The sequence below is a fragment of the Daktulosphaira vitifoliae genome, unplaced genomic scaffold (assembly GCF_025091365.1).
Source record: "Daktulosphaira vitifoliae isolate Bord-2020 unplaced genomic scaffold, ASM2509136v1 Scaffold_1, whole genome shotgun sequence".
Classification (NCBI taxonomy): domain Eukaryota; kingdom Metazoa; phylum Arthropoda; class Insecta; order Hemiptera; family Phylloxeridae; genus Daktulosphaira; species Daktulosphaira vitifoliae.
The window spans coordinates 5,913,659-5,929,124 of record NW_026099572.1 but is presented as its reverse complement, the minus strand read 5'-3'; the positions used below and the strand labels follow the sequence as shown (position 1 = coordinate 5,929,124).

Here is a 15,466-nt window from a genome sequence, read left to right as displayed (position 1 = left end):
ATTTCGTAAAATTTTCCTGAATTTTTTCTGAGGCGCTTAGCCCCCGAAAGTTTTGTGTATGCACAGACTCAATAAACACAACAGGTTTTAAATTTTATAAATGACATTTGTATTTAAATAATTTTAATCGTACAATTATCGAAACAACAACATCGCTATAAACTTCAGGTCAGATTATAACCATTGAAAATGGATTATTGGTCAAGTAACATTAATTACTTGTACCTCGAGTGCGTTAAACACAATTTCATTGAAGCTTTCGGGATGAATAGTTCATATAGATGAAGGATTAATAGAACACTAGCGCGATTGAAGTTTTGATAAAAAATGCATTATTCAAACGAACAAAAAAACAATATCAACAATAATGTTACAGTTCGACAGCTTGAATAGGCGTCGTTCACACAAAACTAGTTGAGGGTCAACGAACTTCTAATCATACGGAGAAGGGTAAGCGACGACCGACTATAGTGTCGGACGACGATAGTGTTGGACGACTGCTTATATAATACAAGTATATATATATATATACACTTGTATTATATAATATATATATATATATATACTTTTAGCTGACGATGGCGACAACGATAGAGGAACACCACGAGTCGCAAGACGTAGCGGAGGAGTGTAAAACGGAGCAGGTCGTTGAACCCGAGGAACATCTATACTCTATCCCCATAGGCTCAGTCTGTAAATATTGCTGGACATATTTTTATTGGATGTGTGTGCGTGATACTGTTGTTATAATTATTATTGCGCAAAGATCAGTTCGTGAGTCTTCGGCAAACGACTGAAACGACGACAAGACCACACAACAGCAAAATGCACACATATTATTTTGAAATCGAAATAACCATCCCGTTTATAACAATGAGTACTCCCAGTAATCCCAATATTTTGTCTCTTAAATCTAAAAATAGCACTCTATTAATGTGACCGTGTCGGTCATTATTGTTTAATAGTGAATATTTAGAGTGAAATAACTGTGCCAGTACAGAATATATTATCTTTTAATAGTGTTAACGGACTGAAAAATGTCTAAGCTCTCTTCTGTATGAAACGACAAATTATTATGATTTTGCGGAACTGTCCCACTAAATAATTAATAATTTTTGAAAAACTCTTTATTGTTTATAAATATCTATCTATTAGATATCTAATATATCAACATTAAGCATTTCTTATGTTAACAAAATACGCTTTGAACATAAACCTTTACGATTAACTTGAAAAATAGCATGTATTGTGTTATCATTTGTTATCTAAAACTAAATATTTTTATTTTTCTTAAATTGAAGTTATATTTTTGTAAATATTGGGAAATAAATTTATTTTTTCAAGTGTTTTTCTCATATTTCAGGAAAATTTTTCGTCATTTTGCTTTCTGAAAACAAAACATTGAAAAATATCATTAAGATATTAATTTTTAATTGTTAAAAATTGTAAATATTACGCAATTCTTTCCATTATAGATTTAAGAAATTTACTCTATAGAGAAAATAAGTTTAATGTTTTACTGTCAAAAAATTAATAGTCAATTATTTTTAATATATTAAATGGTAGTTTTTTTTAATAATTAGAAATAAAAATGATTGCTTATTATATGGTTTTCTTTAAAGTTAAGCAAAAATATTTTTATTTAAATCCATGTGTAATTCTTAGATTTGTCATTCATTATTCAACAAAAATTTTTTTTATTTGACTTGTTTTTTAGGCTTTATTTAAATGGTACACAAAGCTCTATTTATTATGTACAAAACCTCTGTATGTAAATTATATTTTATAACATGAACTATCTTTTGCAAACAATATTTGACATCTACTATTTATAATTTGAAAATGGTGTCAAACCAACAATAATTTTTTGGCTGACAATAAATTTACTTAAACAAGTGAATAATAAAAATAATAAATAAATAAGTAAAATAAATAATTATCATTCAAACAAGTGTCCCCTAATCCAAAAATCCTGGACACGACCTGTATGAAAATAATTGAAAACTGACCAACAAATAGTTTTTATAATGCAAATATTCTCTGTATCTTAAGTCATATTTATTCAATAGTCAACTAAATATACTAGAAAGCATATGTAGTTGTATCGATAAATTTCATTAACATTTAGTGTTATTTCCAAAATATTAAACAATACTTATAAATTATAATCAATCTGACTAATTCCAATGAAAAGTATTCAATTCATTTTAATATATTATAATTTAATAATAAAAAATATTTAAGCGAGAGAACAAGATTAAAGAGTATTAAGTATTTTTATAAAACATTACTAATAATTAAATTTTGATTAATTTATAGGGATAATAAAATCAAGAAAGTTTCGTTTAAGAATTAACAAAATTGTCAAAACTTGAAAAATGGACCAGTTTTAACTTTAACTTTGTTAGATTATTTGATAATGTCGGTAGTTAAACTATAAGAAACTTCAAGAATACACGTTATAATTGAATTTAGTATTAGCTCAAATGTTTATTTTTTGGGCTAAGAATGCGATGTGACTTGTGCCAATGCTATAAAATAATATTGTCGTATTCTTGGCAATGTCTCTATGCCAATTGCTTAACACACTTTGATATATTGACGCAGGTAAGTGATGTCGCCCCGTTTGTAAACAAACAAGGTTGATGTTAAATAATGGCATCATGCCCATTAAATAATTGTTTTGGCTTTTTAATTAACTATTACCAAATTATAATAAGAAAACCAAATTGGTAATTTATTGAAACAATTAATTCACAGCAATAAAAATATTTTTAATAAGTACTACCATATTGAAAATGGCGAAAATAATTTAAACAAATTGAAATGTTTGTATAATGCTGAAAAATAGTTTAAAAGTTGTATTAGATACTCTGAAATCGAAGGACACCTCAACATAATTTTATATTTACCTAATGAATAACAACAAAATTTAGAAGGATTTCAGTTTTATTTTTTTAGTTCTACAATTGTTAACTTAAGAAAATTAAAATAGAATTGTGACATCAGATATTATATTTTCACGTCAGATCCCATATTTTTTTATTTAAAATCATTGCTATGTAGTAATTTTTATAAAAAAAAAAATTATTTTGAATACGCCTACGTTTTGTACAGTAACGTCCAATAAAATTTTAAATAATTTTTCTAAGTTACCTACTAAAATAAAATATAGTTTAGAACTTTTTGCGTGACAAGATAATATTGAAATAATCGTAATAAATTGACTATGGTTATTCTAGTGTTAAATCTACTTTTTAATTAGATAAATCATTTCAAAAAAGCCACTAATACCCTTAACTAATTAATGCAAACTTTAATATAGTTCCAAGTATAATTTTGTCAATGCAATAAAATAATTTTAGTGTAATTTGATTAACTATTAACTTATTTTTAATCAAGCAAAATTTAATACTTGTACATAGCTAATAGTTTAAATAAAATTATTTGTTAAATAATACGATTTAGGTTTTGGAGGTTTATACTCCGAAACACGTATCACAGATGCTTTAAAAGCGTTTATAATTTGTCATAATTAAAAAATAGATTTGGATATTTATTACATTTTAGCTTTAATATTAATAATAATAAATTTTAGCTAGAAACATTATCAGAGCCTTTAAAATATTCAAAACCAATATTATTTATTTAGTGTACAATGTTATGCAACTCATGCTCAGACTGAAAAACTAATAAAAAAAAATTTCAAAGTATATGTTTAAAAAACTTTAAACAATAGAATTCTAGTTATTGTCGAACTAGAAAGGCTAATGAGATCCAAACACCAATGATATAATAACATATAATTAAAATTAAACAAATGGATATTACAGAAATTAAACTATACGACAAAAGTTGGGTTATAGAATATTTATGACATTTTCTCTTTATTTCTATGTCTTATAATTCATTTCAAATATGTAATTCATTTTTTTTTTCTATCATCTATAGTTAGCCTCAATTCCATAATTAGTAAAATAACTGCTTTACGCATAAAATGTGACCAAAAAATAATAATAAAAATGTATTTATCAATAAATTTTTAATTTTTTTGGAGTCAATATAAAAAAAAAGAAGCTACAAAATATATTTTTTCTAAGAATTTCGTAAAGAAATTGTTAAAATGCTTCAGTTTTCACATGCATTAAATTCTTCATTACTTGTATTTTTAAATAATTATTAAAAAATATCTATTTGACTTATTATAATAAGTCAAAGAAATTTTAATATAAAATTATACTACAACACATAAACTTTGACTATCTTTTAATAATAATATATTTCAACAAACGCAGACATTGTAAAACATAATGAAGTTCCATAATAAAAGATACGAGGTAGGAAAAAAATATATATCTACAAAAATGTTATCTCAACATGAGACATTATACTCAATCTAATATAAATTAAAATCAGATTAATTGTCATGTGAATAATATAGTTAAAATTATGGGGTTTCCATAAAATCCATAGGTAGTTCTCCGGTTTGTGAATCTTCAATTTTGATAACAACGTTTTTCTTTAAGTTATGACTGGCTATTCTAGTGTTCACGTCCAACATGCCCATTTGACCAAGAAACATAACTTCGTTTATCAGTCTTTTAGCAATTATCACTGACTGTCGATCCATCTGCCGGAGTTCATTCGCAGCGTAACGACCGAAACCTTCGTAATAATCTCCGGGTGGTTCGCCAGGACCGCCTACCCCTCCAACAATATGGGGTTCGAAATTTTCGCAAAAACGTTCAGGGTTAATTTCTAGTACGCGCCTTCTTTTTTGACGCCTCTGTGTCACATTCTGCGTTAACGTAACTGTTGGATTAGCAGCACCAGGCGGCAACTCTACTTCAGTTGAGTACGAATCTTTATCTTCGGATCCGAGTCCGTCTTCGTACACAATATTTTGAGTCTAAAAATAAATATAAAACACGTATATATTTATATATGTGTGTTATAATTTAGTTCAAATTTTTAGAAGGTATACTATTGCGATTTTAAGATTTTTATTTGGGAATATAGTGTTAAGAATTGATTACTTGCGGCTAATATCATTTAAAATAGTTTTTAATAACCAAAGTAAAAAACTAAATACTAAAAACAAAACACTTATTTTTAATTAAGAGATCCAAGACTTGAGCATTCACGTAATATATGATAACAGAGAAATGTTCATATTTAGTTATAATGAAACGAATAATTTTTCAATATGCCTACGGAGTACATTTAAATTTAGTTAAACAGTCAAAATTATAATTTTATAATTTTAAATCCCATTTTCATAATTAGGTTGCGTCAGTTTGATAGCCGATGTAAAAACCTGTCAAATAGTAAGGTACGGCCAATCACAAGTAGTTGGAATAGAAGCTAAGCAGATGATGGAGTTATACATTCTCCATGTTGTAGTTATCTGTTATTATCTTTAACACTAATTTATGCTAAATTCACGTTACTACCTTTAAAGCGTCTTACTTACAAGATTACAAGTGGCATGCTAAACGTCTCGAAAATCATAAGCATTTTAATCCTCTCGATCAATTTAACAACTTTTCATAGTAACTTGATGTGTAAACATGATTAGTATCGTATCGTCATTAGTGACTAAGAAATTATTTATGGTAGAACGTCAACTATAAATCTATCGGAATCTCCAAAATGTAATCAATACTGATACAAAAAGGGTGTAGTGTGACGCAGTGGACACGTCAGATGCTCTCAAGCTCTGAAGTTAAGTTTCGCCTGCCACTGTAAGTTGTACGATGTATTGCCACACGGTTTCAACAAAGACAAAACTATGTCCCCTTGTACAAAAGACAAGTGGAATAATCACTGTACTTAATAAAGTCCTAGGAAACACCAGTCCAATTTTCAAAAATTGACTGGTGTTAACCAACTTTAAGGTTGAAAAAAAATGTTACAATAAAACTCCCCTACCTCGTTAATGGATTCATTTTCATCGTCGCTATTTTCGGCATAACTACGACCCAAACGTACTTTATCATCACCTACATGCTGATCATTCAGGAACTCCAATGATCTTTTAAAAATAAAAAATTAATTATTCCAAAACATGTAAAAATAAATAATCTAATTCTCACTTGTAATACCACAAGCTGGGTTCATACGTTTCACCATATTTCTTAGCATCAACTACTTTTTTAAATTCTCTCAGGTAACATGTTCTTAGGTTGGCTATTTTCCTCTTTAAATCGTCCATTGTACAATTTTCATTATATCTGAGTAAGAAAAATAGTCAATCACTCACACAAATTTAAATTAGAAACAAAAAATAATTTTAACATAGATGAGATAAAGGGTAAGAAAATATGACGTATTACCAAAATACAGAATTATTGTTAACAGTGTGATAATATTACATTATTTTGTAACACTGACGGAGTGCAGATATACTAGTACGAGCTGTACCCACCTGTGCTATATACCTACCTATGTATTAAAATGTTATAACTGATGAAAAAAAAAATTATGTACCTATATACTTTTGTACAGTTTTTTAAGTGAAACAATATTTTCTTTTATAAAAATCAAAAGTTTTTGATAGTTTTCAAGAAAATTAGTGTTTTATCCCTAACGAATTATCATATATTTTTTAAAACAATATTCCACAGACAGATGATTTAGAAATATGTTACAAAACTTAACCAACAAGATTGGTCAAGAGCTTTGTTCTAGTAAAACGCAATGATGGAGTAGGGATATAACTTCGTTTACTATAAAACACAGTTAATTATAATACGTTTAACAATTTTGTGTAATTTTTAAGGCTTTAGTTGATTTATTTATTTCATTCCTATGAATTTATATAGGAATAGATTAAATTGTTGTGGTATAAAATAAAGAATGAAAAGAATACGTAAAAAAATAATACATACCCTTTTTTTGATAATTCAAAATGAAAATGTTTTTTAATATTTTATTATTCTAAAAAAAAAAAATGATTATTTTTCAACACGCCCCAGCCAACAACTAATTTTTCAAGTTACAAATTACAGTTATAAATAAGCAAGTTTTTTTCATTATACATAGAAATGTTAATCCATAAGGTCTACTTTAGAATGAAACGAAACAAACTTTATTTTTCATAAGAAAAAATAAATTCTAAAAAACATTTGTTGTAGGAGCGAAAATAATTTTTATATTATATCAGAGGATTAGATAGAAAGATTATACACATTATCAAATTTAATAGTTATAATAACAATAAGTAACATATATAAGATGACAGCTAACATAATATAAAATATTACACAATCGAACGAAAATTAATGTAAAGTAAAATAAAACCTGGAAATTACATTACATTTATAAAAAAAATTGATTTCTGTCAAATTCAATAACTTTTTATTATAAGGTCAAGATAATTATATTATTATTGTGCTGTCGAAAAATTATTATTTTCTCAATTGTTAAATGAAATTTTAATTGAACAGCAAGTGCTATCAACAAAAAAAAATCAATGTTTACCAAATTACATTATTCAATAAATATACTTACTGAATTTACTGAATGTAGAGTCTATAGACTCTCTACATAAAACAAATCAAAATTTACTAATAAATACATATATAAAAATTACCGACTAGTTTTTTTCTTAATTAAATTATTTCTTATTTTATAAACTAATTAAATATGTATGTTGATATTTAAAAATAAAGTTGACATCCCTTTAAGTTATAAGGGATGATTATACAAAGTAATTATTAACTGATAAATCAAGAAACATATGAAACAATTAAAAGAAATCAAACATTTTTGTTCAATGTATTTATATTTTGAGAGTAATCGAATGGTTTATGATAAACCGATCAATTTGTATTTACAATGTTACTCTCTTTTATCACGAACAAAATTTACTTTATTGGTATCTTTTAGAAATTTATTATGTTCTTTTCTCAATTTATCATGCAGTATATTTTATGATCATCCCTTAAGCCTTATAAGGGTATTACCTCAAATTTTTAAAATTAAAACGTACCTAATTAATTATCTTGTATTTAGATAATCAGTGGCGTGCCCAGAAATTTTAAATGGGGAGGGATGTCATAACTAAAAGGTATTAATAAAACTAAATACATTTAATGGGGGTGAAAGAATTAGAAAAAGATTAATAAGGGGGCTTTAGAGGTCAAGCCTCATTAAAATATTTATTAATATTTTGTGTTTTGTATGATATGATGTAATGTTGTTATACAAATATACAGTGTAATAATTACAACTTTATTCAATTATTGCTGTTAGGTACTCGATGCTAGAAAATAAACGTAATGGGAAGGGATATGACCCCTACCCCCCCTGAGCACGCTACTGTCGATAATGATCTAATTAAAAAAATGACTGGTCGATAAAAACTTTTGGACCAATATTTCTGAAGTTTTGACATTTTTATACGTAGGCGGGAAAGAGGCCGAGAAATATTTTGTGATAAAAATAGCAACACCCGCACTTCATATCCAGTAATTACTTGTTAATCTCTTCCGAAAACTTGTTAAACATTTGTTATCTAACAGTAATTTTCTAATAAAAAGCTAGTTAATTATGTGCATTGTCATTTGAAAAAATAAAACATCCAACACAAATAATTGCAAAAACCTTTTTGTTGTGTATCAGTTTTTGCGTATAAACATGTACGATATGTATGTGTACAAATTCATAAACTTAAACAAAACCCGATAATGACTAAAAAAAAAAAAAATATATTAAAAGTTATAAATAACTTATCAGGTATTTTACTTGGTAATAAATAATAATCAGCGTTTCATAACACACAGATTTTTAAGTACTGAATGTAAAATAAGTAAACAAAAAAATGGTACATTTCAATAAATTGTAAAAATATAGTGAAAAAATAGGAATTCATCATACGAAATAAGCATTCACACACGTCGTTTATTTTTTCCGTTCATTTCACAACGGCAGGCGAACTTTGCTCGGAAAATGATAGCAACGACCACAATACAACAATGTGACGATGATGATTAAATACAGTAAGCAGTACAGCGGCGAAGGAAAATCGTATGTCAAAACAGACATTATATTTTTGGGTGTTGCAGTCAGCGACTACATTACAACTTTTAAGTATAGTAAAATAAGAGGGGAGTTACAGTAAAAACCGTACAAATGTTGTTCGTTCGACAAAGATGAAAAACGGGGTAGTCGTTGTATGGTCTGGACGCTATGCGATACGTAGTAGTAAACGATACCATTACATATTCGAGTAAAATCGAATAAAAATCGATAGGCAATCATCTCGGGAAAAGCGCATAACAATCGACTCCCCCCCCTCGGGTCAAAAGGCGGTATAATTATGCGATGGAATCACAAACAAAACAGTAGTGCGAGGTGTAATCGGCATCAAAACTACTACCGGTTGTAGTTTTAGAGATAAACATTACACACATACTTCCTGATTAACACCAAAAGAGATTCGTACGCTTCATTTTTCAATTCTTTGTTTTTGTACTCCGGATCTTTTATTCTCCACAAGCAAGTGTACGTTTTGTATTCTTCGATGAGTTCTGAAATTAGTTTTCTTTCCATGGCTACGATCATATTACAACGCGTATGTAATAAGTAAAATAATTATCAGCAAGGACTTATGATTGGTCATTAACACAATAACCTAACCGTTGTCGACAACGAGACGAATGAGTCGCGCGCAAAGTACGCAAACCGTACGGATGTGCACGACGTACAGTACTGGCCGATGGTCGGCGACCGATTTGTTGTGCTGTCGACATCAGTTTGTCAGCGGGTTGGCCAACCTGCCGGCGCGACTGCACGACCGACACCGCGCCCGATTTGTCTTCCTATGGCGCCCTCTCTGCGGCCCCCAAACCGAGCCCGACTTCAACTCGGTAATGTATTCAGCCTTAACACTATGATATGACTCACACTATTTACATACGACTGAGGATGAGACGCAATAAGCTTATGATGTGAAAAATAATTTTGATATTATAAAAATAATCACTACAACTACATCTGAGAATACTGAAAAAAGTATGATAAATACTTGTAATGTACTATATTAGTACATTAGTGTAGCAAAACACATTTTGTCACAAAGTTTGCAGTGTATCATAAAACATGAATTAAATAAAGTATGCTAGACAATTATTCGAATTTTCGTTATCATATTAGTTATATTAAATACAAATTTTCGATTTAAAACAAAAATGGTAAAACTCATTTTTCTGTAAGATATAATTCATTATTTCTTTTTATTAATAACAAATACTGTTACGAATTCAGTTTTATAGTTTCGACATATTACATTGTACAGAATGTCATTTTCACTATGAACATGTATAACTCGAAATAAACAAATTTTGAGTTACTACACTGAAAGTTAAATTTAATCATACCGATTATTTACAACTACTTGATCATTCAAATTGTTTTTAATGTGTAAATAAATTGTCTAAATATCCATTAGGTCAACGAATTTTAACCTGAAGAATATTTAGAAAAAATTCATAAAAACTAGTCTTTATGAACGTACGTGTTCAACCAAAACACGACTCGGTTGAATAAGCTTAGAGCTTCATTATCTTAAAAATAACTTTTATTTTACTCTTTATGATTTATTTGTTTATAAGAACAATTTCTAAATCGTGTTTATAAATTATAAAAAATGAAATGTATAAAAATATTTTATTTAAAGAAAAATTATTTTAAATATTAAGTTTAAAAAGAAAGTTGTCATGCAAATATTACTGCATTAAAGTATATTTTTTGCATTAATAACACCTATATTAATGTTTTTCTTCATTAATATAAAAAAAATAAGAAAAACTATAAAAAAACAGTAGATGGACAACTTTAAGAAATAATTTTCGGAATGAAAATTGACGTAGTATTATTTTTTGTAGAAATCGGACAAGTAGGTTAACAGTAAAAGAAAAATGCTAGTTTACCTATGAGTTTTCAATAACTGCAAAATTTTATTTTTTATTTCTTGTTAATTATCATAATTAAACTATACAGGGTGTAAAGTTAGTAACGAAACACGTTTCTAATGTTCTCATTGTTTCTAAAACAATTGACCTAAAAAAAATTGAATAAGAAGAAAAAGGTTCTTTACTTATATATAAATTGGCTCCCTCATATGCCCAAAGATCCAACCCTGGTTGTTGCAAATGTGGAAAATTCTGTATTATCACATCCATTAAACTATGAAACCATAATAAAAAATATAAAATTATTATTTATTTTACATGATTATTTTATTAAAAAATAAGTAAATGGTTTGTCATAACGAATCAATTCAAAGAATGACGCATTTAATAAAAAACATTAAGACTATTTTGTAGCCTTCTCGTTATACATTATAAAAGGTCTTGCAAAAAATGTTTGCGTGTTGCCCTGTGATTTCTGGTGAAAATGCCGTGTGTATACATTCAACATATAATTTTTTGGTGTAATGCCTTTTATGTAGCCTACAGCGATCAATTAAGAATATTGTATCCAATTACAAGGATTTTGATTTACTGCAGTTCGCATGACAGTGATGAATATAGTAATTATACAATAATGATAGCTGTTGTAATCAAATTGGTGTATGTGACACTTTTATCTTCTTTTTCTTTTTTTGCTTAAAATATGAATGTGACTTATGAACACTTTATGTTAACTGGACTTCTGGTTGACAAATCACTTCTCTAAATAAGTTTTATCTTAATTTGTAATTCATACCTTTGCACTTATCTAAAAACAGATTCTTTAAAATATAGTACTTTAGTTATTCAATGCAGATAGCCTTTAGTTTATTTTAATAAAAAATATATAAAACAAAATATACTTAACACTGAATTGTTCATAAAATTTCATAATATTTTTGCATTTCTATGGCTTCTTAATATTTTGATTTTCTATGGCTTCTTAATGTTTTGCATTTCTATGGTTTCCTAATGTTTGCATTTTTATGGCTTCTTAATGTTTTGAATTTTTATGGCTTCTTTATATTTTGAATTTCTATGGCTTCTTAATGTTTTGCATTTCTATGGTTTCCTAATGTTTGCATTTTTATGGCTTCTTAATATTTTGCATTTCTATGGCTTCATAATATTTTTGCATTTCTATGGTTTCCTAATGTTTGTATTTCTATGGCTTCTTAATATTTTGAATTTCTGTGACTACTGAATATTTTTTCATTCCTTTGGCCTTATCTAAAATCGTCTAGCGGATCTCATCTCATGGAAGATTCAAAATCCATTAAATATTAAAAACTGATTAAAAATGTGTATATTTATATCTTTTAACTTAATATAGTTCTACTGTGAAAAAAAAATCTCGTTAGGATCTTTCTGTTCCTATTCTAAGGCGATTAATTTTAGAGCTTTTAAAGTGAAAACAAAAGTATGTCCTAAAATGTGAGCTAGTAGTAATATTATTTTATTGGAAATACATTTGCTATTAAATTTCACTATACCCGCACTTAGATGGGAAAAAAAAACAATTTTTTCTATGGATTATGTTCGTTATACGGACAAAATTGTGAGACCAATATTTTTACATGCGTATATACTATTCTCTTAAATAAATTACAGAAAACTTATGAAGGGATACTTATGAATGTTGTTTTAACTTCTATACGGAATGGATCATTTATTTGACAAGAAATTACTAATTTTGATTTTAAAATGGAAGTTATAAATGTCATCAACCTTGTTTTCAATCAAGTAAAAGTTATGAATGTTTTTATATTTGTGTCAGTCTGCATTACGACAAATACAAGTAGGGTTTTTCTTAATTGAATAAAGATAACGAATATCAAAATAGTGTAAAATGATAGTTTTTTACTAGTTGTAGATACATCTAATGAAATTATAATTATGTATACGACATTTTCTCAGGAATTACTTCCACTTATTTTGTATTTTGAAGTAACATTTTTAAACCAATGTAAAATGTTATGATTTTTCTCAGTTATGCTATTAAATTCTAAAATAGCTAACCTGGAGGCCTTTGATCTCTCACCCTCTGATTTTAATTATGCAGATATGCTATTCTACATCAATTGTTTTTTAGGATTTTTATGAAATTAAAATAATGATATAAAAATTAAATAATTGAATTGTCCAATAAACCTAACAGTTATTTTATAATGTAAACTATATAATTTTCTATATTAGTATACATTAAATTATTATAAAATGTTTATAATCATAACAGAAATAATTAGTTAAAAAAATATTTGTAGAAACATAAAATTATAACTAAATATTTTGTGTGTTAATAAATATGAAACTACAATAGTACTTAAAGAAAAGAGTAAAAATTAAAATGGGTATTAACACCCCATACTATAGGGCAAGTGTTTGATAAAATTTTAGAAAAAAAATTCTAAGAACTATTTACTCCAGTGGCGTTGCCAGGAGGGCTAGTTGGGCTGCAGACGTTCCTCCGACATTTATACGATGACCGAAGTTAATTGAAATAATAGTAATTTTAAGAATTACTTTTGTATAACTTGCTTTTATTTATAGTTTTAGTCATTTCCAAACACCCGACATTTTTCTCTGAACTACAAACAAAATTACCCAACTGTACAAACATTGTTCAACTGCACTTTCAATTATAATCTGACGAATGCAAAAAGAAAGGTACACCTTAATTATTTTCTCAAATGTCAGACACTAAAAAATGAATCGTCCGCATAGGACTAAGAATTTCAATGAGTAATAGAATAGTTATTTTGTGAATTGGTCGAGTCAGCTATTCAAGTTTCTGGTCTGTTTTGCGATCGTTGCAGTTGAACGATTGTTGTGTTATTCACTCGAAGAAAAAATAAATAAAAAAAAAACAAAAGTCAAACTACTCAAAATAAAGTTTATGAAGCGTATATTCAGCATGAAAATAAATTGATTACCAATCAACAATTAATTGAAATTGTTTGCATTCAACTTTGAAAATTTTACTCGTTCAAAGTAGTTTAGTATATTACAATGGTATTGAATGAAATTACAACTTTTTTACCTAAAAGTGTGTCCGCCTCATTACTGTTGTAAAATAAACTTTTCAATAGCACAAATTGTCAGCGGTTTATATTTTTCCTATATGACCGTGTAATTGTTCTACAACCTTTTTTTATTTTTGGTTTATGAAACAGTTTCCTCCGCCCGTTTTTGTGCAAGACATTTATTGATATAAATCCAAATCACGTTACAACTGTATGGAAAATGTGCAAAAAGTCACGAGGATTGCGAGACCTACGCGACTGTATTCAGTGACAAGTAACAAAAAATACTACAAGGGATTTATGAGAACCGGTGCATATGATCACATACTAAAAGACTCGAGAAGATGTCCAACAGTTTTCATGGCGGTTCTAATGTCATCGCGGTACAATTATAATCCGGTGTCCAATGCGCGATGGACAACTCCGCAAGAGACACCATGACACACGATTATGTCCAGTGGCTAGCAATGATTTGCGAGGTCCTGTGTAAATTAAATATGCGTGGAGGCGGCTCAAACCCAATCAACGGAATAACTTTTTCTATGTACTCCCTACACGTTACTCGCACAGGTAGCATACCTGGGATAGTGTCAAATCGGATGCGTCAGGCCGTCTAAATACCAAACGGAAAGACACCGCAATGTCGTATGGCCACCGCCTTTTTCACAGATACCACTTTCGAGATAACCGTCTTCTAGTGCCCTGGTACTATTTTTCTAGTTTTCATTACGAAATAGCGCACTACTCTTTCTGAATTCCTGGTACCGTTTTTACAGAATACAAAGAGTTATTAGTCTCGCATTATACCTTTGGGTATATTGCCTACACGAAACGCCTGAAAACGAGAGCGCTTCAATTGAAGTGGATTTTTTATCAATTTAAAATTTGTTTTAAAATTATACGACTACAATGAATACGTAATTTCTTTCTTATATTTTAATTCAGTTTTGAATTGACTTGTTTTAAAAATTATTAATTACAAAAAGTAATTATAGGATTAAAAATACTGAAGGAATTAGTAGAAATCTAGTGATTACAAGTAACTTAAATGTTTCGAAAACAAAATTTTATTGCAATAAAAGATTTTTCAGTCTCTATTGGATAATTTTTCGGTGTCCAAAAAAATAAATTCGAAATATTTTTAAAAATCTGTTAAATATTGCAAAATTGTTGTTTATTATATTTCTAATATATCATAATTTTCAATTTAAGAAACGAGAGAAAACTAATTGCCAAAATCTCTCATTCTTTAAAACAGAAACATTTACATACGAAACTTTTTAATTTTTTGTTCATTATTTTTTTTGGAAAGTTAAAATATACTTTAATGGTATTTGGAATAAAATGTTTAAATAAAGAATGAGTTTGTAACCAAGATAATTTTAAAAACATCTTTAGGCCATATTAATAATACAACAACTATGCCATTAAATAAAAATCTCATAGAAGAGAAGCAGGCTTTAGCTAAAAACTTGCATATCTAGAAAA

The 15,466-nt window shown here is 27.8% G+C and overlaps 1 protein-coding gene across 1 annotated transcript; it reads right to left on the bottom strand.

The window, feature by feature from the left end:
• Nucleotides 1-4,260: 4,260 nt before the first annotated feature.
• Nucleotides 4,261-9,766, bottom strand: LOC126895944 (uncharacterized). Its single transcript, XM_050668293.1, has 4 exons — nucleotides 9,419-9,766; nucleotides 6,096-6,233; nucleotides 5,932-6,034; nucleotides 4,261-4,909 (listed from the first exon to the last, which is right to left on the bottom strand). The coding sequence occupies exons 1-4, from the start codon at nucleotides 9,565-9,567 to the stop codon at nucleotides 4,448-4,450; spliced, it is 852 nt and encodes a 283-aa protein (XP_050524250.1). The 5' UTR covers nucleotides 9,568-9,766; the 3' UTR covers nucleotides 4,261-4,447.
• Between the last annotated feature and the right edge of the window lie 5,700 nt (nucleotides 9,767-15,466).

Excerpts from the sequence above, each read along its gene's own strand:
- LOC126895944 (XM_050668293.1), bottom strand. The coding sequence starts at position 9,567 with ATGATCGTAGCCATGGAAAGAAAACTAATTTCAGAACTCATCGAAGAA. Across the intron at positions 6,035-6,095 it reads CCCAGCTTGTGGTATTACAA|ATCATTGGAGTTCCTGAATG; the intron begins GTGAGAATTAGA and ends TATTTTTAAAAG. Across the intron at positions 4,910-5,931 it reads AAAATGAATCCATTAACGAG|ACTCAAAATATTGTGTACGA; the intron begins GTAGGGGAGTTT and ends ATTTATTTTTAG.